The 23822-nt window shown below is 45.4% G+C and overlaps 1 protein-coding gene across 1 annotated transcript in view; it reads left to right on the top strand.

Annotated features, from left to right (window-relative positions):
• Positions 1–23822, top strand: part of TMEFF1 (transmembrane protein with EGF like and two follistatin like domains 1) — a 282319-nt gene that overhangs the window by 119527 nt on the left and 138970 nt on the right. The window contains exon 2 of the mRNA XM_073678601.1: positions 10015–10127. Coding sequence (XP_073534702.1) covers positions 10015–10127 — 113 coding nt within the window. The remainder of the gene's footprint in view (positions 1–10014; positions 10128–23822) is intronic.

Here is a 23822-nt window from a genome sequence, read left to right as displayed (position 1 = left end):
TCTGCCGCCAGCGTTTTAACAGAGCGGGTTTTTAGTGCCGCTGGTGGAAATATAACTGATAAGCGCATCCGCCTGTTAACTGAAAATGCTGACAGGCTGACTCTTATTAAAATGAACAAGGGCTGGATTGGGCCAGACTTCTCAACACCACCGAATGATAGCAGCGTAACAAACTCCAATCCAGTGTCTTTTCTTGGGAGGTGTATTTCCATGCACCTTTTCACACCCAGACATGGGTATAAGCTTCCTGATTTTGGCTATTTGCTCTTGTCCTCCTCCTTCTCCTCATCCTCCACCACCATATCACCAGGGTGACATTGGTCCGTGATGCAACACCCCACATAATTTTTTTAAAGGGTGTTTATGATGCCCGTAAAAAAAATTTTTTATACAGTATGTTCATGTATGCCCCCCAGGGGTAAATGTTTGTCAGCCCATACGCTTAGTGCATGGGCATTACAAGTATAGGAGTCTCGCTGCTTTCTAATGGGAACATTTTTTTATGAAGCCCTCCTCCACGTCTCTTCCAAGGGGCATTGAAGTGCCTCCAAATTTTTGGCAGCCCTTGCATTCACTGCATAGGCCAACACTATGGGAGACTCTCTCCTTTCTAATGGGAATTTGTCATTACTGTGGCCCTGCTCTATGTCTCTTTAAATTGTTAGTGGGGTTTTTCCTAAATTTGGTCAGCCGTTAGACTCACTGCATACCCTATAACTGTATAGCAGACTCTCGCCTTTCTAATGGGAATTTGTCGTTACTGTGGCCCTGCTCTATGTCTCTTTAAATTGTTAGTGGGGTTTTTCCTAAATTTGGTCAGCCGTTAGACTCACTGCATACCTTATATCTGTATAGCAGACTCTCTCCTTTCTAATGGGAATTTGTCATTACTGTGGCCCTGCTCTATGTCTCTTTAAATTGTTAGTGGGTTTTTTCCTAAATTTGGTTAGCCGTTGGACTCATTGCATACCCTATAACTGCATAGCAGACCCTCTCCTTTCTAATGGGAACATGTCGTACTTGTTACTGTGGCCCTTCTCAATGTGTCTTTAAATTCTTAGTGGGGTTTTTCCTAAATTTGGTCAGCCGTTAGACTCACTTCATACCCTATAACTGTATAGCAGACTCTCTCCTTTCTAAAGGGAATTTGTCGTTACTGTGGCCCTGCTCTATGTGTCTTTAATTTCTTTGGCTATGTGCCCACGTTGCGGACCTGAAGCATATTTTTTACGCTTCTCCCTGGCGGGAAAATCGCATGCGGATATTACATGCGGTTTTCCCGCCAGGTAGAAGCGTTTGTGAGGCGTCTTTGCATGCATTTCCGCATGCGGGTTATCAAGCACTTCTCCAAGCATCACTTGGAAAAGTGCTTGACAACTTGTTCAGAATGGTAAAAAATAAAAAAATAAACTTTATACTCACCTTCTGATGCATTCTCTGCCCCATCCGGAGGCTTGAGCGGCTCACGCTGTTGTGTGCAGGACCTGCGGTGACGTCATTGAGTCATGTGGTGGGTCACATGACTCAATGACGTGGCAGGTCCTTCAGACAACAGCGCGACGGAGGGAAAACATCAGAAGATAAGTGTAAACTTTATTTTATTCTTTTTTTTACAGGTTCTTTGGTACCCAGGTCTGGATGAGAGTCTCCTCTCATCCAGACTTGGGTACCATCCGCACATTGATTCCGCTGCGCTTCCGCAAAATTAATGAACATGCTGCGGATTTTTGACCGCAGCATATACGCTGCGGAAAAATCCGCAGCATGGGCATTGACATTGCGGAATGCCATTGGGGACCATGGGGTGCGGATATACATGCATTTTTCAAGCGTTTACGCTGCGGAAATTCCGCAGCATATACGCTTGAAAAACGCTACGTGGGCACACAGCCTTAGTGGGGTTTTTCCTAAATTTGGTCAGCCGTTGGACTCACTGCATACCCTATAACTGTATAGCAGACTCTCTCCTTTCTAATGGGAATTTGTCGTTACTGTGGCCCTGCTCTATGTGTCTTTAATTTCTTAGTGGGGTTTTTCCTAAATTTGGTCATCTGTTGGACTCACTGCATACCCTATAACTGTATAGCAGACTCTCTCTTTTCTAATGGGAATTTGTCGTTACTGTGGCCTTGCTCTATGTGTCTTTAATTTCTTAGTGGGATTTTTCCTAAATTTGGTCAGCCATTGGACTCACTGCATACCCTATAACTGTATAGCAGACTCTCTCCTTTCTAATGGGAACATGTCGTACTCGTTACTGTGGCCCTGCTCTATGTGTCTTTCAGAGTCCCTCCATCATCAGTGAAACAGGATGTGTCTGATGATGTGTCACACACCACATTGCCAGATAAGGTTGTAAAATGTTAAAATGACATTTCCCGGTGAATGCATTTGCCTTAAAAAATAACGTAATAACAAAAAAAGCAGTAGGATCTTTCTTTAGTATAAAAACAGAGTCGCCAATGTAACCTCAGTGTAATCACATTGTTCAGCTCCTGCACCTCCTCCTCCATCTCCGAAATGACCACATCAGTCACAAGCTGAAAGCACTGCAGCACTGCCTTGGCCAAGCGGCAACAGGCTGTGCTGAAGATAACATGCTTAATGCTTAACTGACAAACCGCCCAGCGCTGCAGAGTTGTTGAAAGCTGTAACACAGCAGCTTGATCTGTGGCTCTCACCGCTGAACATACAGACAGGCATGGTCGTATGTGACAATGGGTGGAACCTGGTGACGGAGAAATGACAGCCGGAGTAGATACGGTTTTCCTCTATGCCAGGCCTTTCACTGAGCTAAATAATATGGCTGTGGTGAAATACAACTCCCACTGAGAAGCTGTTTTAGATTGAAAAACATTGTGCCCACCAGAGGATTTGATTCTGAGGGCTCACCTTTCTCTCCCACTCAAGAGCCCCATAGCAGCTGCAAAGTTAGCGCTATCATGAACTCTCCTGAGGAAGAAGCCATGGCACACCTGAGGATTCTCTGGTGGGACCATCCAACCCTGCCGAGAAACAGTCCTGGCTAAGAAAAGTGTGTGGGAAGGTTCCCGGACACTCTATGGCTTCTTTTTTAATGAGGTGGAAACACACGCAAACATGGGGAAAACATACAAAGTCCTTGCAGATGATGTCCTTGCTGGGATTTGAACCCAGGAACCCAGCGCTGCAAGGCTTCAGTGCTAACCACTGATCCAATGTGCTGCCGTTCACCCTCTAATATCTAACAGGCTGGAGAAACTTGCACCTACTGCCACTCTATCTTCAGCTCCTTTGTGAGAAAATAATGTATTTGGGCAGCCACTCAGTCTACCAATTAAAATTCCTGAGAAGGAAATTGGGGATGGCTTCGCTTCTGTTACTGGGGACAGTGCTAATACCATGGCGTCGTACCATAGTTTACTGGAAATATTCCAGGCTGGTGGGAGGCAAGCAAATTCCTGAAGGAGAAGCCAGGGCCCACCGGAGGAGTCTCCGGTTTTCTGGTGGGTCCGTCCAACCCTGCCAAGAAGCAGCCCTGGCTAAGAAAAGTGTGGGGGAAGGTTCCCGGACACTCTATGTCTGTTTTTTTCATGTGGATCGGACGTGCTTATGCATGTTATCTCTCAAACCGGATTGCAGATCAGGCCATTGCCCAACTCTGCAGTCATGAAATTAAATGCGCAAAGAAAGATGTTTGTGTGTCAAAGCACCACCAAGAAGTGTGAGTTGATGTTGGATGGGCTGCCAGTGCTTCTGCAAAAGCTGCTTTAGAGGAATTCCTGGGAGAAATGACACCCAGAGTAGATACGGTTTCCCTCTATGCCAGTCCTTTCACCGAGCTAAAGAATATGGCTGTGGTGAAATACAACTCTCAGCAAAAAAAGCTGTGGACTGGCTCCGTACCGTCCCTGGCCACATTCACCTGTCCACGTGTTTGTGGTTAAGCGGTCCTTCCCAGTAAGTGCACTGGGGAGGGCACGGGTAATGTTGTGGGACCCGTTCTTGTGGAAGGCGGAGACAACACTGGGAGAAACAGTGGCGGCTGGGGACCGAGTATGGACACCCGGCTGCCGCAGGTATGAGGTTATGAAAAGCTTCCACCTCCACTAGCCTAAAAGGCCACATTTCAAGTGAAAGCTGCTTTAGAGGACTTCCTGGGAGAAATGACAGCTGGGTATGGTTTCCCAAGTCCTTTCACCAAGCTAAAGAATATGGCTGTGGTGAAATACAACTCAGCAAAAAAAGCTGTGGACTGGCTCCGTACCGTCCCTGGCCACATTCACCTGTCCACGTGTTTATGGTTAGGCGATCCTTCCCAGTAAGTGCACTGGGGAGGGCACGGGTAATGTTGTGGGACCCATGCTTGTGGATGGCGGAGACGACACCGGGAGAAACGGTGGCGGCTGGGGACCGAGTATGGACACCCGGCCGCCGCCGGCATGAGGTTATCAAAAAGCTTCCGCCTCCACGAGCCTAAAAGGCCACATTTCAAGTGCAAGCAGCTGTCAAAAATTTGGCAGTATAGTATTGCAGCCTTTGGGTGGGTGGGTGGCTGGCTGCATACTTGCGCTTGCATTCCAAGGAATGGGGTAGGGACAACTGAACACTGCACTGGGACAAGGACGTGGATGGTGATTGTTGCAAGTCTCCAACAACAGGTGCATGGCGGGAGGCATCTTCGCGTGCGCCAAGGATCCCTTATGATGGGCACACTTTTAGGCAGTGACCTCTGGAAGTCAGAGATGCTTCCAGAGGTCTTCCCCATGCTGTTCCCATGTCTTTTCAGCACTGTATGCATGTGTCTGATGATGTGTCACACGCCACATGGCCAGATAAGGTTGTAAAATGTTAAAATGACATTTCCTGGTGAATGCATTTGTCTTGGTTGAAAGCAATGCAAAAGAGCAAAAACACATCAAAAACGCTACGTGTGAACATAGCCCAAGGTGTGGAGGAGTATTTTTGTTTTTGGTTATTTATTTTGCCTTTTTACCCTGGAAAGTCATTACCCTGGAAAGGATGTTCCTTAACATATTTCCCAGGAAAATCCATTTTGGTTTCGTTTTTGTATGCTTTATTGTGAGTCCGTAAAAGTGGCGTAATACTCTGACAACGTTGTTGACAGCAGTGATCTGGGAGTAAGAGATGCTTCCAGGAGTCTTCCCCATGCTGTTCCCATGTCATTTGAGCACTGTTCCCATCAATTTGGGCAATTTTTAGGCCCTCTGCAGACCGCCGGGGGGAGCCGCCTGAAACATGCTCGAGTTTCCCATAGACTTACATTGGGCTCGTTGCTCGGGTCGAGCATCCGAGTATTCCAATTTGCTCGACCCGAGCAACGAGTACCCGAGCATTTTAGTGCTCGCTCATCACTAGTGTTGACCCCTTTACTAGTTCTACAAGGTACGTTGTTATCAGTAGGAAATATGCTTTTCCAATTTTCTGACATATGATCCTGGGGTGCATTTTCTTGTAGGGTACGGTATATACTGTATCCTGTCCGTTCTGCGCTGCAGTAGTCAGCATTAGGATGGGACGTCACGTCGTGTGGGCATCCAAAAGTTTTCTGTGGGCTCCTCACTCCTCTAGTTCTGCCCTGTTGGTAAACATTTGCCAGAATAAGTATGGAAATGTTTTAACATCAACCAGCCCAGGCCTTAAGGCTGTAAATAAAATGGAGTGTGGCACAATCCTGGGAGGACACTTTGTAATAAAGCTTTGTCCATCTGTTGTCTGCTTATGTTGCATTCTGCAATGCAAAAACAAGCTCATTAGGGTAGGGTCTACATACAAGCCATGTCCTGGTGGATTGTGAATAACAAGGGCAAGACACAAGGCAGAGCAATATCTGTGGTGACCATGAGCTGTCAGCGAGGTTCCATACTGTGTCTTATCACTGAATACATGGTAACATTGGATGGATGCTGGCATGCAGTGACAGCAGAACAGCTGGGATTGGGGGCTCTATCTTTTCTCGTTGGCTGTGCAACGTAGAACTGTATGAAGGCTACGAAGTGTCATTATTGATCGTTTCCTAGTGATCATACTGTGACCATACTTAGACGGCTAGATCTTCTCTGGATCTTTGACAATTCTTGGTACTTAGTCATGGGTACAACCCTTATATATGCTTACTTAAAGGGGTAGTCTCAAGTTTGAAAATAATCCCATATCTGCAGGATAAGTGATAACTCTCCGATTTACTGCAGTGGCCCCAGCAAATTCAATGAAGATCCCCTGCTGAATGGAGCGGGTTGCTTATGTGCACTTCAGCTCCATTCATTCTAATCTGAGTGCCAAAGATTAGCCAAGTGCAGCACTCTGCTCTTGTACTCCCAGTAAGAATGAATGGAACGGAAGTATGCTTGATGGACCACCGCTCCATTCAGTCTGGGCACTGAGCTCCTTTTCTCAGCATCACTGGGCACCATGACAGTTGGACATCCATTGAAAAATTATCCATGGGATAGGAGATAACTTTCAAACTTGAGAATACCCCTTTAAAAGCTGATGTGCTTTATTAACCCTGTAATATCTTACTGATGTTATGAAGTATACTTGATTAAAATATGGCATGTTGGAAGTAATAGTATCTGATGTGTGATGGCAGAAGCTAATTCTAAACACATACTGGCAGTGACGTCTCTAATTTATCCTGTGTAATTTACCTTCCATTTTGAAATAATTAGGAACACATCAAAGCAATCAATTGGCACAGCTGTGTCATAATTGCCACTAATTCACTTAGAGATATGTATCTTACAGCACATTTACACCATGTTCCAGAACACATTAGGAGGCTGCTGAACTGAGACTTGTAGCTTTCTCCAGCTCCATTGTGTTTCCGGCATTTCTTGTCTGCTGTGGATGGTATTTTAGGCTTTCCTATATCTATCCCATATCTACGTACCTTATATATATATATATATATATATATATATATATATATATATATATATATATATATATATATATATATATATAAAAATATCCATCTAATTTAACATCACGGCCGCTTAGTTATGCAGACAGAAGCTAAACTGATCTAGGTAAGGAATGTTCTCCATGTGCATGGCATGAGATGGAGGCAGGGCAGCTGTCGGGAGCCCTACCGCCCTGATTAACAGCACCTTGTCTTGCACAGGCCAAGTAATCGCAGCCTTTTGCTTACTTGAGGACTTGAGACCGCTGCTGACAGGAGATAAATTCTTCAAACTTGACCTCTTTCATATGATTTGCTGAACTTGCAATTTCTTATTTTTCTCTCAAATTAACCTGAGCCGATTTAAGCAATTTGTATTGGAAGTTCATCTTTATTTTATTCTATATAGACCATATTTTTTTCTTTTTGTTAATTTGTTTCCTAAATGCAAAGTTAAAGGGACACTGTCATGTCCTCAAACACTATTAACCTGCAAATAGCTGCAGAGGTAGTCGCACCGCGCGCACCCCTATGAGTGACAGCCGGCGGCTCCTGGGAGGAATAAAGTTCATTTTTCTCTCAGTAGCCAAGCTTTCAGCAAGGCTGCCGGACCTCATTGTAAGGCAGTTAACCTGCGGATTAACCCTGCAGCTATAGGTTAATATTATTTGGGGATATAACAGTTCCCTTGAACCCCTTAGTGACGGAGCCAATTATGTCCTTAATGACCAGGCCAAATGTTACAATTCTGACCACTGTCACTTTATGAGGTAATTACTCTGGAACGCTTCAATGGATCCCACTGATTCTGAGATTGTTTTTTCGTGACATATCGTACTTCATGATAGTGGTAAAATTTCTTCAATATGACTTGTGTTTATTTGTGATAAAAAACAAATTTGGTGAAAATTTTTACAAGTTTGCAAGTTTCAAACTTTGAATTATTATGCCCTTAAATCAGAGAGATATGTCACACAAATTAGTTAATAAATAACATTTCCCACATGTCTACTTTACATCAGCACAATTTTTCCAACAACATTTTTTTTTTAGGAAGTTATAAGGGTTAACAGTTGACCAGCGATTTCTCATTTTCCAACACAATTTACAAAACCATTTCTTTAGGGACCACATCATATTTAAAGTGACTTTGAGGGGTCTTTATGACAGAAAATACTCAAAAGTGACACCATTCTAAAAACTGCACCCCTCAAGGTGCTCAAAACCACATTCAAGAAGTTTATTTGCCATTCATGTAACTTTTTTCATACAAATTTTACTTCAGACCCAGTTTTTTTTTTGCAAGGGTAACAAGAGAGAATGGACCACAAAATTTGTTGTGCAATTTCTCCTGAGCATGGCGATAGCCCATATGTGAGGGAAAACCACTGTTTCGGCAGAGTTCAGAGGGAAAGGAGCGCCATTTGACTTTTTGAATGCAAAATTGGCTGGACTTGAGAACGGACGCCATGTTGCATTTGGAGAGCCTCTGATGTGCCTAAACAGTTTAAACCCCCCACAAGTGACCCTATTTTGGAAACTACACCCCCCCAAGGATTTTATCCAGGGGTATAGTGAGCATTTTGAACCCAGAGGTATGACACAGAATTTGATAACATTAGGTCATCATATTGAATAAGTTGTCATTAGTGTTGCTCGCTATTTGAGTTTGCATCGGGTACTCCGGTATGCACCATGTATTTCGGGTGCTCGAGTGACATGCTCAAATCCTCACCCCGCATGTTTCATGGCTGTTAGACACCCAAAAAAACCCATGCAGGGATTGCCAGTGTATTTATCTAACTTAGGGGGTGACAAAGGGGGATTTATTATTCTTTTTCTTTTGATCACTGTGATATGGTTTATCACAGTGATCAAAAGGAACCAATAGGAAAAATTCCCTATTGTTGCCGAGTACTGGGCATGCACCCGCCATTTTCTTTTTACATGAAGATAACAGAGGGACAGGGGATGGATCAGGAGATCCGGGGAGCGGCAGAGGCACCGGGGGGCTTAAGTTCTCTCTTCTCTGACATGTATATTATGTCAGAGGAGAGAGAAATCATTGTTACCACGGGCACGCTTTTTCTTTTCACATGATCGGGGACCGGAAAAACCGGCCCTGATCATGTTCTCCCGGGTCTCAGCTACCCCCGGTAGCTGAGAGCCCAGAGATTTTCCCATGCTGGGAGGCGCTACACTGTTATTCCTCAGCGCCGTTAAACAGTGGCTCTGAGGAATAAGTACCCTAAACTGCCACCGTGAAAAGACGTTATGGTGGTTGTTAAGGGATTAAACAACTTTCTAGTATAGTTTTTTTTCTAGAATTTTGCTGCTCTAGCATGTGTGTAAGTCCTTTATCTAGCTGTGTGCACTGGAAAAATGATGCAAATCCATCAAAACTGGTGGTTCTGTTGGCTCTCTCAGCACTCCTTTACCTTCTCTGAGTGTTACAGGTAGCGGCATGGAAGGGGTTGTACAGATTTCCACACCATGAAGAGGGAAGAAAGTTTCTCAGCGAGGGCAGAGAAAGCAGGCTAATTACTAAGGAAGTCAGGGACCAGGAGGTCAGGGACCTAACAAAGACTCCCCAGTTTCTTGTAAGCATCTAACCATTAGTCCATGTCCCCTCCTGGTCATGTGCAGCTAATAACCATTTAACACAATCTATAAAAGATGTTGAATTAAGTAGCACAATACAATTTAGAACTTGCTGCCATGATACGTAGCCTAGGCAGTGCTGTGTGGGCTAAACAGCCTTGACCCAATGATTTAACTGCACTAGCACATTGTAGCAAATAATCAACTCAGAAGAAAGATTGCTGGTGATGAAGGAACCACATAACTCAGGTGAAATTTTGGACTCAAACCAACTTTCACATTATTGACCCATGATAGGCAACTATGGGGAAAAAGGATCCAGCTTGTGTTTTTCCAGCTGTTACCTGGGGTACACTTCAGACTGTTCAAGTATTATAAAAAAAAATACAAATTTTTATGAGATTTGTTGTTATTAAATGCTCATACTGATGGCAAGCAATATTGGATTATACAATTCTCGTAACATAATTACTGTTAGTTATTAACTCATATAACCTTTTATATTACAGAATTGAATATGAGGGAGTCGGAAGTACGACGAGTATGTGATGAAACCGTCTGTAAATATGGAGGAGTCTGTAAAGAAGATGGGGATGGAATGAAATGTGCCTGCCAGTTTCAGGTAAAGACCATCACCCTATGGAAGTGTCCACGAGACAGATATGCTGCGGCTTTTTCACTGTGGAAATTCTGTAGGATTTTACACACGTTTTTAGGCCAAAAGAGTATGTCTGAAGATAGCCGTACAAGCATTCAAAAAGGGGAAGGAAGTCATAAACCGAATCCTTGAGAAACGTCTGCACAATGTACTTAGGTATCAGGAAAATAACTTTAAAAATGTATTCATGTGACCACTTTAAGGCTTTTTGTCTATGATGTTAAATAAGTGTTATGAATTTTCTGCACCTGCTTTGTAATTATTATGTAGAGTTTTGGTCTTTTAGCATTTTCACAAGAAATGAATCATTTAGTGTCAGTTGTAGTTAATCCATTTTTAAAAGATTTTTTTTTTCTGCGGCTTTCAAATCTTTTAACCCATCCAGATGTCTGGAAGAAAATCCTGCAGGTGCATAATTATAATAATTTGAATTATTTGCTGCCTTTTTGCCAACAGACAAAAAAAGTCATAGCTTGCAAAAGAGATATTTTCTAATTCACTAAATAAGAAAATGCCAAAGTCTGAGGGTGAGTTCAGACGAGCGCTGTACGTGACTGGCTGCGTGTGCGGCTCCGAGTGCAGCTCCGTGTGCTCCTCCACATGCCGGACAGCTTCAGGAGCTACCTGGACTAGGTGAACATGTGCCGTCTCTTGTGACCTAAATTGCACTCATATGAACTTCAATCTTAGGTCATGTTCACATGTTCAGTATTTGGTCAGTATTTTCCATCAGTATTTGTAAGCCAAAATCAGGAGTGGAACAATCAGAGGAAAAGTATAGTAGAAACACATCACCACTTCTGTATTTATCACCCATCCTGGTTTTAGTTTACAAATACTGATGTAAAATACTGATCAAATACTTAATGTGTTAATGTGACCTGAGGGCTCGTTCACACCACCGTATTTTCAGTCCACAGTTATTCAATGGGGCAGTGCAGATGAACAATTTTTTGTCAGTGACTGAATCTGCGTGTGAAAAAAAATTGCAGCATGCACTAATATCTTCCGTAACTCAGATGTGACCCATTCAAGTGCACAAAAAAATCAGATGTGATACAGAGCCACAGTGTAGTATCTGATTTTTACGAATATATTGGAATAATGTGACATAGGAAACTGTAAATGGCCTTGTAAATAATTAATAGCTGCTTCTGTAAAAAAAAAAGGATATACAGATGACAAGTGAGAAAAAAATTGTCCCTCTTTTCTAGATGGATTTGAACAATTTTTTATACACTCGCGTGAACCTAACCTTGTGGTCAGACACATCTGAGAGAGGCTGGGTACAGTGTTCAAAAGTACCAGTGATAGGGTGCCATTACACATACCAGGGAGGCAAGGTTCCAAAAATACCAGCAGGTGTATTTGTTGTTTTGTACCTGTATCTGTGTTGTTCACCCCACTGACAGATGGAGCTTTGTCAGCTCACTGACAGCCGCAGCAATCACTGAGGCTAGCAGTTTTATGTTGGTATCCTGGGTCTTAGGAAAGGCTTCCATTGCTGATTAGTACTAATGCCTGTGCTTTTTATATGCGCAGGCAGTATTGTACTGTACTATTTATTCATACAAGACATTATACATTATAGTTTTTTCTTCAAGTCCCTTTATTGGACAAGAAATATATGATATATAAAGAGCACCACAACTTAAAAAAAAATTCAACATGTTGAGCTTAAGTCAAGTCTTTCAAACCATTCTAGAACAATTTTAGCAGTGTGCCTTATTCTGCGGAAATAAGCCCCTGCCATGGGGGGGGGGATGCTGCCATGAAGGGGTGTACATGGTCCTACAGTGTTTGGTGGTGCTTGTCAAAGTAACATCTACATGAAAGGAAGAAGGAGTTTCCCAGCAGAGCATTGCCCAGATAATCACACTCCTCCATCAGCTTACTCCCTCTTCTACAGATAAGTTACTCGCACACTTCCCCTTGTCTTTCTGAAGTTGAAGAAACATCAGACCAAGCCACCATGTTTCATTGCTCCATAGTCTGGTTCTGATGCTCACTTATCCATTATACAGTAGATACTTTTGGCGGTGGCTGGGTTTGGCATGGGCTACATAGACCTGTAGACAGCAAATTGAGAAGTACTCTTAGTTCTGAAATCTTTCTGTTATATGCAGCATTAACTTCTTCACTAATTTGTGGTCCAGGGGCTCTTGAAGGATCAATCCAGACTGGATAGGTTTCTCACGCATCAGTGATCCTTAGGCTCATGACCACGGCATCAGTTCTCCTTCCTTGGACCACTTTTGTCAGTTACCAACCAGTGCACACCAAGAATACCCCCACCCACAGAGATGCCCGCAGTCACTTGTCTAGCAATCACAGTTAAGCCCTTGTAAAAGTCACTCCGATCTTTACACTTGCCCAAATGTCCTGCTTTCTTGCAAAAACGGATTGTTTATTTGCATCCTAGTATATCCTACAACTTATAAGTGCCATACATACAAGGTAATCAATGTTATTTACTTCACTTGCCAGTGGTTTTAATGATATGACAAATAGGCATATATTACAATAAATGTAAATTTGCTAAGCATTAAAAAACAGAAACAACTTCGTGGCGTGCATCCTGTCAATATAAAAAAATCTAGAAATTAAATTATAGAATGGTGCTAAAAAAATTCACAACTTGTCCAGAAAACCAAAATTCAAGGAAAAATAAAATTCAGTTAAAAAAAGGTGCAACAAAGAACTAGCAAAAAACATTGGATGTATTAACTTTCATACAGTTACCTGCCATGAAAACCACGAAGCATCAGCATCATCTTTCCTCCTCCCATTCCCACACCCATTGCTCTTCCTATTAATCTAGTGCATTGATATTTTTCCAATATTCGGTCATGGAAGTGCCGTTGTCATCATAAGTACACACGTCTCACTTTCCATTGACACACCATGGTTTAGCTGCAGAAATAGCCGCTGTGTTGGACAGGAATATGGTTTATGGTCGCCTGCAATGTCTTACAAACACTCCATTTGTGCCGCAGTAAATAAGCCTGCGAGTGTCTGGCGTTATGTCCCCGTACATCGGCACGCTGGAATAAACTTACTGGTAGCCGGATATATCACCTACATTCGCTTTCTCCACATTTATTGCCCTAGTGCATCATATATATTGCCAGTATTTATAGTGGAGAAGGCGATCTCTCATCTGACCCCTGCTAAGGCTTCCTGTCTCTCTACGCCACTGTGCCGTACCAATGAATACAGGGGACATATTACTGATTATTAGTATTTTCTTTCTACCAGCACTAAATACAATAAAGGGGTTCTCCATTTTATTATTCCATCAGATTGCTCTGTTTAAAAATAATAAAATTAGCCTTTATTACCCCCCAGCTCTAGCATTGTTTATCCACCAGTGCCCCCCGTCTTTGATGACACGGCAGCAGATGTGACCTATGACTATAGCATGTGACCACTGCAGCCAGTCACTGAACTGAGCAGTATTGTGTTGTCTACCTCGCCTTCAACTCTGAGCACAGTGATTGGCTGCAGTGGTTGTAATCTAGAGCTAATAATGTTCCTTCACTTGCAGGCTATCGACTTCATGTATTACAGTATCATTCAATAAAAGGAATCTTGAATTACTTCAGTCCTTTACTTTCACCTTGCCAAGGGAGACAGACATACAATTACTGATATCCAACACAACCAGGGAGTCTGAAGACACCATAACGTGTGTTTGTAGAGGGAACTTGCTGTCTAGTAAAGTCCTGTTATCACAGAAGCATTGACACTAATTTAAACAACTACTCCCCCCATCAAAGTTTTTATTCTCTTAATACAGTATATTGCAGCCATCATATTATATAGTACATTGTACTTACAATTGCTCATTTTACCCTTACACCCAGTTAATTCTTATCTTTTCCATTAGATCTATGGCATCACGTGATTAAAAACTGACTCAATGTGTTAGTACAGATGAAGTAGTGTTGAATGTGTTACTATGGATGTTTCAAAGCTGAATGTGTTACTATGGATGTAGCAGAGCTGAATGTGTTACTCTATGGATGTAGCAGAGCTGAATGTGTTACTATGGATGCAGCAGATGTGAATATGTTACTATGGATGTAGCAGAGCTGACTGTGTTATTATTGATATCGCAGAGATGAATGTGTTACTATGGATGTAGCAGAGCTGAATGTGTTACTATGGATGTAGCAGACCTGAATGTGTTACTATGAATGCTGCAGATCTGAATATGTTACTATGGATGTAGCCGAGCTGACTGTGTTACTATTGATGTAGCAGAGCTGAATGTGTTACTATGGATGTAGTAGAGCTGAATGTGTTACTCTATGGATGTAGCAGAGCTGAATGTGTTACTATGGATGCAGCAGATGTGAATATGTTACTATGGATGTAGCAGAGCTGACTGTGTTATTATTGATATCGCAGAGATGAATGTGTTACTATGGATGTAGCAGACCTGAATGTGTTACTATGAATGCTGCAGATCTGAATATGTTACTATGGATGTAGCCGAGCTGACTGTGTTACTATTGATGTAGCAGAGCTGAATGTGTTACTATGGATGTAGCAGATCTGAATGTGTTACTATGGATGTAGCAGAGTTGAATGTGTTACTATGGATGTAGCAGACCTGATTGTGTTACTATGGATGCCGCAGATCTGAATATGTTACTATGGATGTAGCAGAGCTGACTGTGTTATTATTGATGTAGCAGAGCTGAATGTGTTACTATGGATGTAGCAGAGCTGAATGTGTTACTATAGGTGTAGCAGAGCTGAATGTCTTACTATTGATGTAGCAGAGCTGAATGTTACTATTGATGTAGCAAAGCTGAATGTATTGCTATGGATGTAGCAGAGCTGAATGTGTTACTATTGATGTAGCAGAGCTGAATGTGTTATTATGAATGAAGCAGACCTGTAACACATTCAGCTTTGCTTCATCCATAGTAACATATTCAATTCTGCTACATAAAGGCTATGTGCCCACGTTGCATTTATGAAGCAGAAAATTTCTGCTGCATAAATGCAAGTCCTCTCCCGGAAAAACGCATGCGGAATTCCGCACGCGTTTATCGCGCATCTTTTGCGCGTTTATCACGCGTTTTCCACATGCGGAATTGCCTTGCGTTTTTTATGCATTGGACAAAGGCAATTCCGCTTGCGGAAACGCAAAATTAAATGACATGCTGCGGATTTTTGAACGCGGCATAAACGCTGCGGAAAAATCCGCAACATGTGCATAGAACTTGCGGAATCCCATTGGGGACCATGGGGTGCGGATATACATGCGTTTTTCAAGCGTTTACGCTGCGGAAATTCCGCAACATATACGCTTGTAATACGCAACGTGGGCACACAGCCTAAGAGTGGTAAGTGAGGAGATAGCAGTGATAGATGACCAGTGTGCCCCCACACTATATAATATTACAGACCAATGATAACTGCCTACTAATAATATTGCAGGGGCATTGCTAAAGTCTTAGAAGATCAGAGGCCCAAGCCCAAAGGGCAGTGTTTTCCAAAATAGCAACATAACACACTATATTCCAGTACTTTCATTGTGTAGGGAGCCATGACTGATCAATGCCACAAGCACAGTCTAGAACAATGTGGAAGTATTGACAATTTGCTGATTCCATATTGATGAGATTTTGCACTCTTACATCGGAATAAGGGGGAAATCATAAGAAGTCATGAGAAAAGATTTTCCTTTTCCTTTAGCTTTACTCATAGACTCTGGGATGGAGTAACATATCCCTTACATAGAAGTGAAATGGCATTGCATTTACCAGATAATGTCTGCAATAGAAGAATACATTTATGAATGATTGCGGGTTTGCTGACACAAATTGGTAAAAAGCAATTGAAACATTATGTCCAAATACTAGTGTTCCACCCTGTAAAGTGAGGCTGACACAAAGACTAAGTGAAAACTGTGACAGCCACATACATATTACCCATACAATGTATAAATTGTTGAACAGCACATAAATCAATAGTGATCTAATCTAATATACACTTCTCAAAAAAATAAAGGGAACACTCAAATAACACATCCTAGATCTGAATGAATGAAATATTCTCATTGAATACTTTAATTTGATTTCCATTGATGATTTTTGTGTGATTTTGTTGTCAGCACATTCAACTTTGTACAGAACAAAGTATTCAATGAGAATATTTCATTCATTCAGATCTAGGATGTGTTATTTGAGTGTTCCCCTTATTTTTTTGAGCAGTGTATATACACTATGCCTATAGCGTGTCCTGTGTCGGTTTGTAACCAAAATACTGCCACCATGTGGTTGGATGACAAGGCATTTACATATGTGGGCCAATAGAAGGGGAACTGACACCTAATTGTTTATACTGTAGAGGCTGGCTCGGACTGGCCCACAGGAGAATAGGAGAATCCTCCGGTGGGCCCCTGTGCAAGAGTAAGCCACCACCATCTTATATGAGCAGTACTTGGCACAATACACTTGATTCACTATGTAAAGACAAACGCCGCATCTTTTTCATTCAACAATCTGCCAATTTTATTGCTATAGAAATTTGTGAATGAGGATAAAGTCATATTGGCATGTAGCTGAGAAGTGGGGCCCTGAAGTTGATATTACTGGTGGGCCCTTGGCATCCCAGTCCGACACAGTGCGAGGACATTGTGGCCTGCACTTGTGGCGCCCCTGAGGGTCCGACCGCCACAGGGATGCTGCACTTCTCTAATGGAGTGTAGTGTTCCTCCTCTGAGGTAAGAACAGTGTGATAGTCGTGACCCAACCTTAGCGTCCAACACCACATTTCTCCACCAGAGGGGGCTAGTATGCACTAGGTGCTGCTCCCCTGGTTACAGGGAGACTGGGGAACCAAGAGTTAGGGGAACCAGTTAGTGGGTAAGGGTGGAGGACTTACAAGTTAGTTACACTTTAAAATTTCATATTTAATAAAAAGCCATCTTTGGTCTTGGTCTTTCGCTGGTCCTTGCTAGTCAAGGTCTTTCGGCTGTTCTCTGTGCTGTCTTATACTGTGTGAAATGTGACCTCCCTCCCGGAGCGCAGATCCTGTGTGGGCCTGCACCGGCAAGGGACACAGCCCTCGTACCTCAGCCTTGGGACGAGGGGCAGGTTGCAGACGAGGAATGTCTCAACCCGGCCAATGACCAGGACCAAGAAGGCCCGGAGCTCAAGAGTGTGGCTCCACAGCAAATGGATCCCAGGCAGGATGCAGACGGAGCGGAGTACGCCACCTGTCCTCGCCATGCTGATATATTCAGAGGGACTCCGGCTGCAAGAGGGGTACCGGCCCCCGACACCCGACCTTGCTACTCTATGTCCTGGACGGGAAAGCCCGGTAGGCCCAGAGGATCCCACCGGGTATTGGACGGAGCGGAGCTGCCACCCGTGCCCTTGTTCTGAGAGGAGCTCAGAGGGAGTCCCAGCCTATTTGCACACACACGGACAGGAAAGGATTCGGTCTGTAGTTCAGGAACACTCTGGTGTAGGGTCCCGATTGAACGCTGGACTTACTCGGAGGTTGTCGGACCCCCATCCCTGGTGACCGCAGGACTTCGCGGGGAGCAGGGAGTCAACTTCCTTCTGCCATCTCTAAAGTGAGTAAAGCCTTGGAAGTTCACCCCTATGGCCTCCGGACTGTTTATTCTGCGCTACACCGCACGACGCGGCGCCCGTCTCCCTCTACTACTACCCCCTCCATCCTGTCCCTCTGCCCTGAGGCCTTGCTCTGCCTGTGGGGAGTAGTAATAACTCTGGCCGCCATAACACCATGCCTCAGCGGACTGCAGCGGCGCTGGTGGCCTTCACCAGGCGCCACAGGTGGCGTAGTCGTTAAATCAGCCACTCAACCTGGATGAGCCCACACCATCTCTTTTAATGTGATGGCCCTGAGCACGGGTCGGGTCCGGGCCACGGCTGCACCCCATCTCTTCATCACAGGACCCGACTCCGAGTCCCCCATCACCCAGGGTAAACTAAAGGGCTTTTTCGAGCATGAGGCGTCACATACCTGGCGTAGTCGGCAGGATCGCGAGCCCGCAGCAAAGGAAGAAGTACCCATTGCTACCGGGTACTGTGTGCCTTACACCTTGAACTGTTGTTTTACACTTAAAATGGCGCCCGCCCAAGAGGAACAGGCGCCATAATGCTGTGAAAAGACTGGCTTTAAACACCTCCCATCGTGGGTTGGGCTCCCGCTTGTCGCCAAAAATGTGGACTGCCCCTTCCATCAGAGACTGTCCGCGGCTAATGCCTGTCAAACCAGATGGGCTGAACGAAGGCGGGCCTGTCAGCATTCCGTGCAGGAACCGCCCCGAAAGAGGAGGAAGAAGAAAAGTAACAAGGTGCGGCCATGGCAGTTGGAGCTTGGCATTCGTCAGAGGCAGACATGGACGCTTCTGGGGAGCAAACCCACGTACCTTCTGAACCAGGTTCAGGCCCTTCACCCGGCAGAGAGCGAGGCAGCAGTATCCTCACATCGGGAGACTTTGAATTTCTCCGGCAGGAAACTCCGGGACTCTTGAGAAGGCAGAGAGAGGCCCAGGAGGCGGCGACGGCTGCGTGGCGGAAGGAGATGCTGCTGCTCATCCGGGACCGCCGCCAAGGAGTTGAGGTCCCAGGACAAGGCGACGCGGTGACAGAGGTCGAGGGCGGCCCAGCAGCGGGTGAGTGTGCAACCCCTGCCCCGGCTGCAGAGCCTACCGTGACAATCCTGGACCTCATGACGGAGTATTTAATTCCCCACGCGGCCACCTGGGAGCAGGCTTTGGCTCCGGAGCTGCAAGCGGCAGCTATGAGTGGGGACCTGCGATGCCGCCCCAAACTCTGAATCGGAGGTGCCTGAAACTGCGGAGGAATCCACCGGCTCCAACCCGGACTGGTCCGCGCCTGTAGAGGACCCGCAGCAACCTGTCTTGACCCCGCTACCCACACCAGCAGTAACCTGGCCCGAGGCTGAGGAGTGGGCCTGGGAAAACCCGGGGGGCGACCTGATGGGCTTCCCTCGGGAAACCCGGGCTGAAGCGTGGAGGAGGAGCCAGTGGTGCAGCGACCAGATTTTCCAGCTCGCTCGGGAACAGCGTCAACGGGAGCAGCGCTGCGAGTGCCTCGAGGTACGGGCCAAAGCTGCCAAATCCTGGGCTCGTCAGGACGCGGCCACCCGTCCCAGTCCCCGAGTGGAAGGCCGAGTCGTCCGCTTCCACCATGAGGCGGGGTGGGGGTTCATCCGAAGTCCCCAGTACCAGGACGACGTGTTCGTCAGCCGGCGGGACGTCGAGCCGTGCCTAAAGAAGGGGCACCCTGGCCGGAACCTCTTCCCGGGCTATACAGTAACCTTTTCTCGCCACCAGGGGGTACGGGGGTGGTACGCCCTGGACGTACACAAAGTGTCCGGGATCGATGCCACCCTGCGCTCAGCCTCAGGGGACCGGTTAGCCTCCGTCGGGAGGAACGAGCCTTTTCCCAGGAGAGAGCCCGAGGTCTAAAGCAGCCCCTGGCTGTTGCAGTTTTCATTTACCAGTTTAATGTGTGTTGACTTTTCTGTTTTTGATTTTTTTCGAACACCCGGTTTCTAGAGACATGTGTCCCTGCGGACTTGCAGCAGACAGACTCTTTCTATTGTATATAGTTTGCATCTTTTTAGGTGCTCCATATTGGTTTTATACAAAACCGCGGATATTCTCTACCTCAAGACCTCAGAAGGAAAACCTGTCAGGGTGGCTCTCTGAGAGGTCCAACTCGGGATCTTCATGCCCTGCAGCCACCCCAGGGCCCACGTTGAGGGTTTGGGACAGGTCCCTCACACTTCTGAACTGACTCTGCGTCTTTTGCACCTTAACTCGTCTGTTTGCACTAATGTCTCTGGAAAATGCCAGCACTTTTATAATTTTATACTTTTGTAATTTTGTACTGTATAACCTGTTATGCAACGTTTAAGAAGATGTGCCTCCCATAAAGGGAAGATAGTTCATGTTTATATTAAAAAGAAAATTTCCTGGGTGTTACTTCTTTTGCAGCCCGCGGATGTGCTGTGTTTTACCAGGGGGGAATGTGGCGCCCCTGAGGGTTCGACCGCCACAGGGATGCTGCACTTCTCTAATGGAGTGTAGTGTTCCTCCTCTGAGGTAAGAACAGTGTGATAGTCGTGACCCAACCTTAGCATCCAACACCACATTTCTCCACCAGAGGGGGCTAGTATGCACTAGGTGCTGCTCCACTGGTTACAGGGAGACAGGGGAACCAAGAGTTAGGGGAACCAGTTAGTGGGTAAGGGTGGAGGACTTACAAGTTAGTTACACTTTAAAATTTCATATTTAATAAAAAGCCATCTTTGGTCTTGGTATTTTGCTGGTCCTTGCTAGTCAAGGTCTTTCGGCTGTTCTCTGTGCTGTCATATACTGTGTGAAATGTGACCTCCCTCCCGAAGCGCAGATCCAGTGTGGACCTGCACCGGCAAGGGACACAGCCCTCGTACCTCAGCCTTGGGACGAGGGGCAGGTTGCAGACGAGGAATGTCTCAACCCGGCCAATGACCAGGACCAAGAAGGCCCGGAGCTCAAGAGTGTGGCTCCACAGCAAATGGATCCCAGGCAGGATGCTGACGGAGCGGAGTACGCCACCTGTCCTTGCCATGCTGATATATTCAGAGGGACTCCGGCTGCAAGAGGGGTACCGGCCCCCGACACCCGACCTTGCTACTCTATGTCCTGGACGGGAAAGCCCGGTAGGCCCAGAGGATCCCACCGGGTATTGGACGGAGCGGAGCTGCCACCCGTACCCTTGTTCTGAGAGGAGCTCAGAGGGAGTCCCGGCCTATTTGCACACACACGGACAGGAAAGGATTCGGTCTGTAGTTCAGGAACACTCTGGTGTAGGGTCCCGATTGAACGCTGGACTTACTCGGAGGTTGTCGGACCCTCGTCCCTGGTGACCACAGGACTCCGCGGGGAGCAGGGAGTCGCCTTCCTTCTGCCATCTCTAAAGTGAGTAAAGCCTTGTAAGTTCACCCCTATGGCCTCCGGACTGTTTATTCTGCGCTGCACCGCACGACGCGGCGCCCGTCTTCCTCTACTACTACCCCCTCCATCCTGTCCCTCTGCCCTGAGGCCTTGCTCCGCCTGTGGGGAGTAGTAATAGCTCTGGCCGCCATAACACCATGCCTCAGCGGACTGCAGCGGCGCTGGTGGCCTTCACCAGGCGCAACAGGTGGCGTAGTCGTTAAATCAGCCACTCAACCCGGATGAGCCCACACCATCTCTTTTAATGTGACGGCCCTGAGCACGGGTCGGGTCCGGGCCATGGCTGCACCCCATCTCTTCATCACAGGACCCGACTCCGAGTCCCCCATCACCCAGGGTAAACTAAAGGGCTTTTTCGAGCATGAGGCATCACACACTCACCAGCCGAGGGGTGGAGTTGGGGGAACTCAATGCTCTACCACCCAATTACCAGTGCACTGGAGAGTGGCTCCTGCTATCCTTACAGTTATTGCTCATATGGAATCACTGTATAGGAATGCACAGCGTGATGTAGGCGGTGACAAGCTGGGGGGAGAAGGAGTGCGCCGGCTTCTGCCCACACACTTTTCCTGCTGCATTCAGCTCCTTCGTCAAAGTGCTGTACAGGAATGTATAGCATGATGTGGGCAATAGCAAGCACATGGGGGTCCATGCTTTCCAGTTCCTGTGGCAAGTGGTTCCTGCTGTCCAAGCACAGTGGTGTGGGGAGTGTAGGATGCTTGCATCTCGGATTAGTGGCTCCAATGCCCAGTGGATCCTGCTACATACACCTAGGACCTGGAGGGGAAAGGTGGAGAAGAAGGCCACGTCATCCAATTTCACTGCACTATGTCCTGCACTCAGCAGTGTGCCAGATGGCACCTCCTGCTACACTGAACACTGCGCTTTGACTGAGTAGGCTAGTGGGGCATCGTGCAAAGGGACCTCCATGTGCCTTGGGTATTTTGTGTATTCAGAATAGCTGATGCATTTGCATTATAACTATTGTTATTCTTATGGAAAAAGGTGTATATGCATAGAGAAGTTGGACTCATCCTTGTGAGAAGATCTGATACTCCTGGTTGGATACACCAGGTGTAGCTTCCTTGATATTATCGAGGGACTGATTTTACAGTATTTCACAATCAAGTATTTCAAGTACTGTACTGTAATAAGTAAGGGGTATCATGGGAAGCTGTATTTGCTTTTGTACATTTTTTATTTGTGTATGCCTATGTTGGAGGTGTAAGACACTTATAATTCACAATAAATATGTGTCATTAATGGAAACTATATTAATTCTGCAATTTGCTCATTGACTTTCACATGGAAATGGACTTATAGTGCAATGACATTGGTTGATCGTTTCCCAACTATCTCCTATCTAAACGAGCTGGCAATCACTTGACGAACAAGCAAAACACTCGTTTGTGAGATGAAATAGATAATTTTTACCAGTAGATAGTTCTTTGTAAGGGCTCATGCCAAGCACAGACTGCAGTGCACAGACTGGCTGCGGGCTCCTGACTTGAGTATGACAGCTTCACATATTTCTATGAGGCTCTAACACTTAGGTCAGGAGACCTGCGGCCAGTCTGTGCATTGCAATCCATGCTCGGACCGTGATGCATGGACGTCTGCCTCAGCTCTAATGTTTTGTGACGAACAATGATCGATCAGTGCACATTGAATTGCAGTCAGCGTGTGTTAATAGGCTATTAAACAACCACTGACCAACTTGCATGAAGCTGATCAGGGGTGGTTTAGACCGCCGCCATCAGCCAGTCTTCATGCAACATACTTGTAGCATTGTTGGGGGATTTGTGAGAGTTTCTGTTTTATGTTCGTCTTTGTAAACTGAAAGTGTTCCAATAAAAAATGTCTGATTTAAAAATACCAAAACAGGACACACATATAAGAAAAGGTAAAAAGTCCAAAACATGCAAGTGTTCATGCAGGGCTCAATAAACAGGTCACTCTAGGAAAGAGCAGGTGATTCGTTGCCAGTCTGCATTTCCTACTCTGCCACCACCTAGCTTTGAGCTGAACCATGTGAGGCAGGCTGGTCGTTAAGATACGTTCACTATTTGTCTACAATCATAGGATGATGTCAAGCATGCCCCTTTGCATCTCCGACATCAGCATCTCAAGGCCAAATTAATGCATACTTAGTGTAAGATAATTAGGAGATGTGATGGGGAACCTGTCATGTCCCTTTACTATCCCCAAGCACTACTATAGTGGTATGAATGCAGATTTAATTAATTGATCATCCATACTAATGCAGTCTTTGAAAAATTAACTTTTATTCCATTCCATATGCTAATGAAGCAGGACTAGTCTGGTGAGGTATCTTGTCTGCAGTGCAGGATAGTCCTTCCTTGGACCTTCTAATCATGCCTCCCTAGGTACATATAATATTCATTATGGTAGGAACATTATGCAGGCTGTTGTCCTGCTAATGGAGGCAGGAGTAGAAGATCTGAGGCAGGACTAGTCAGGGATAGGAGACATCCTGCTGGACTAGTCCTGCCTGATTAGCCTCAGCAACCGTGAACGATTAAAGGTCATTTCTCAAAGATTGCAGCATTTGTAAGTTACATAAAATACATAATCATATGTAACACAGGTACTTTAGATGCAGTGACACAGAAACACAG

This window comes from Phyllobates terribilis, unplaced genomic scaffold, assembly GCF_046119375.1.
Source record: "Phyllobates terribilis strain yellow unplaced genomic scaffold, ASM4611937v1 Scaffold_4__5_contigs__length_816908805, whole genome shotgun sequence".
Lineage (NCBI taxonomy): Eukaryota > Metazoa > Chordata > Amphibia > Anura > Dendrobatidae > Phyllobates > Phyllobates terribilis.
Note: the sequence above shows the minus strand (reverse complement) of the source record. Positions and strands in the feature narration are given on the sequence as shown.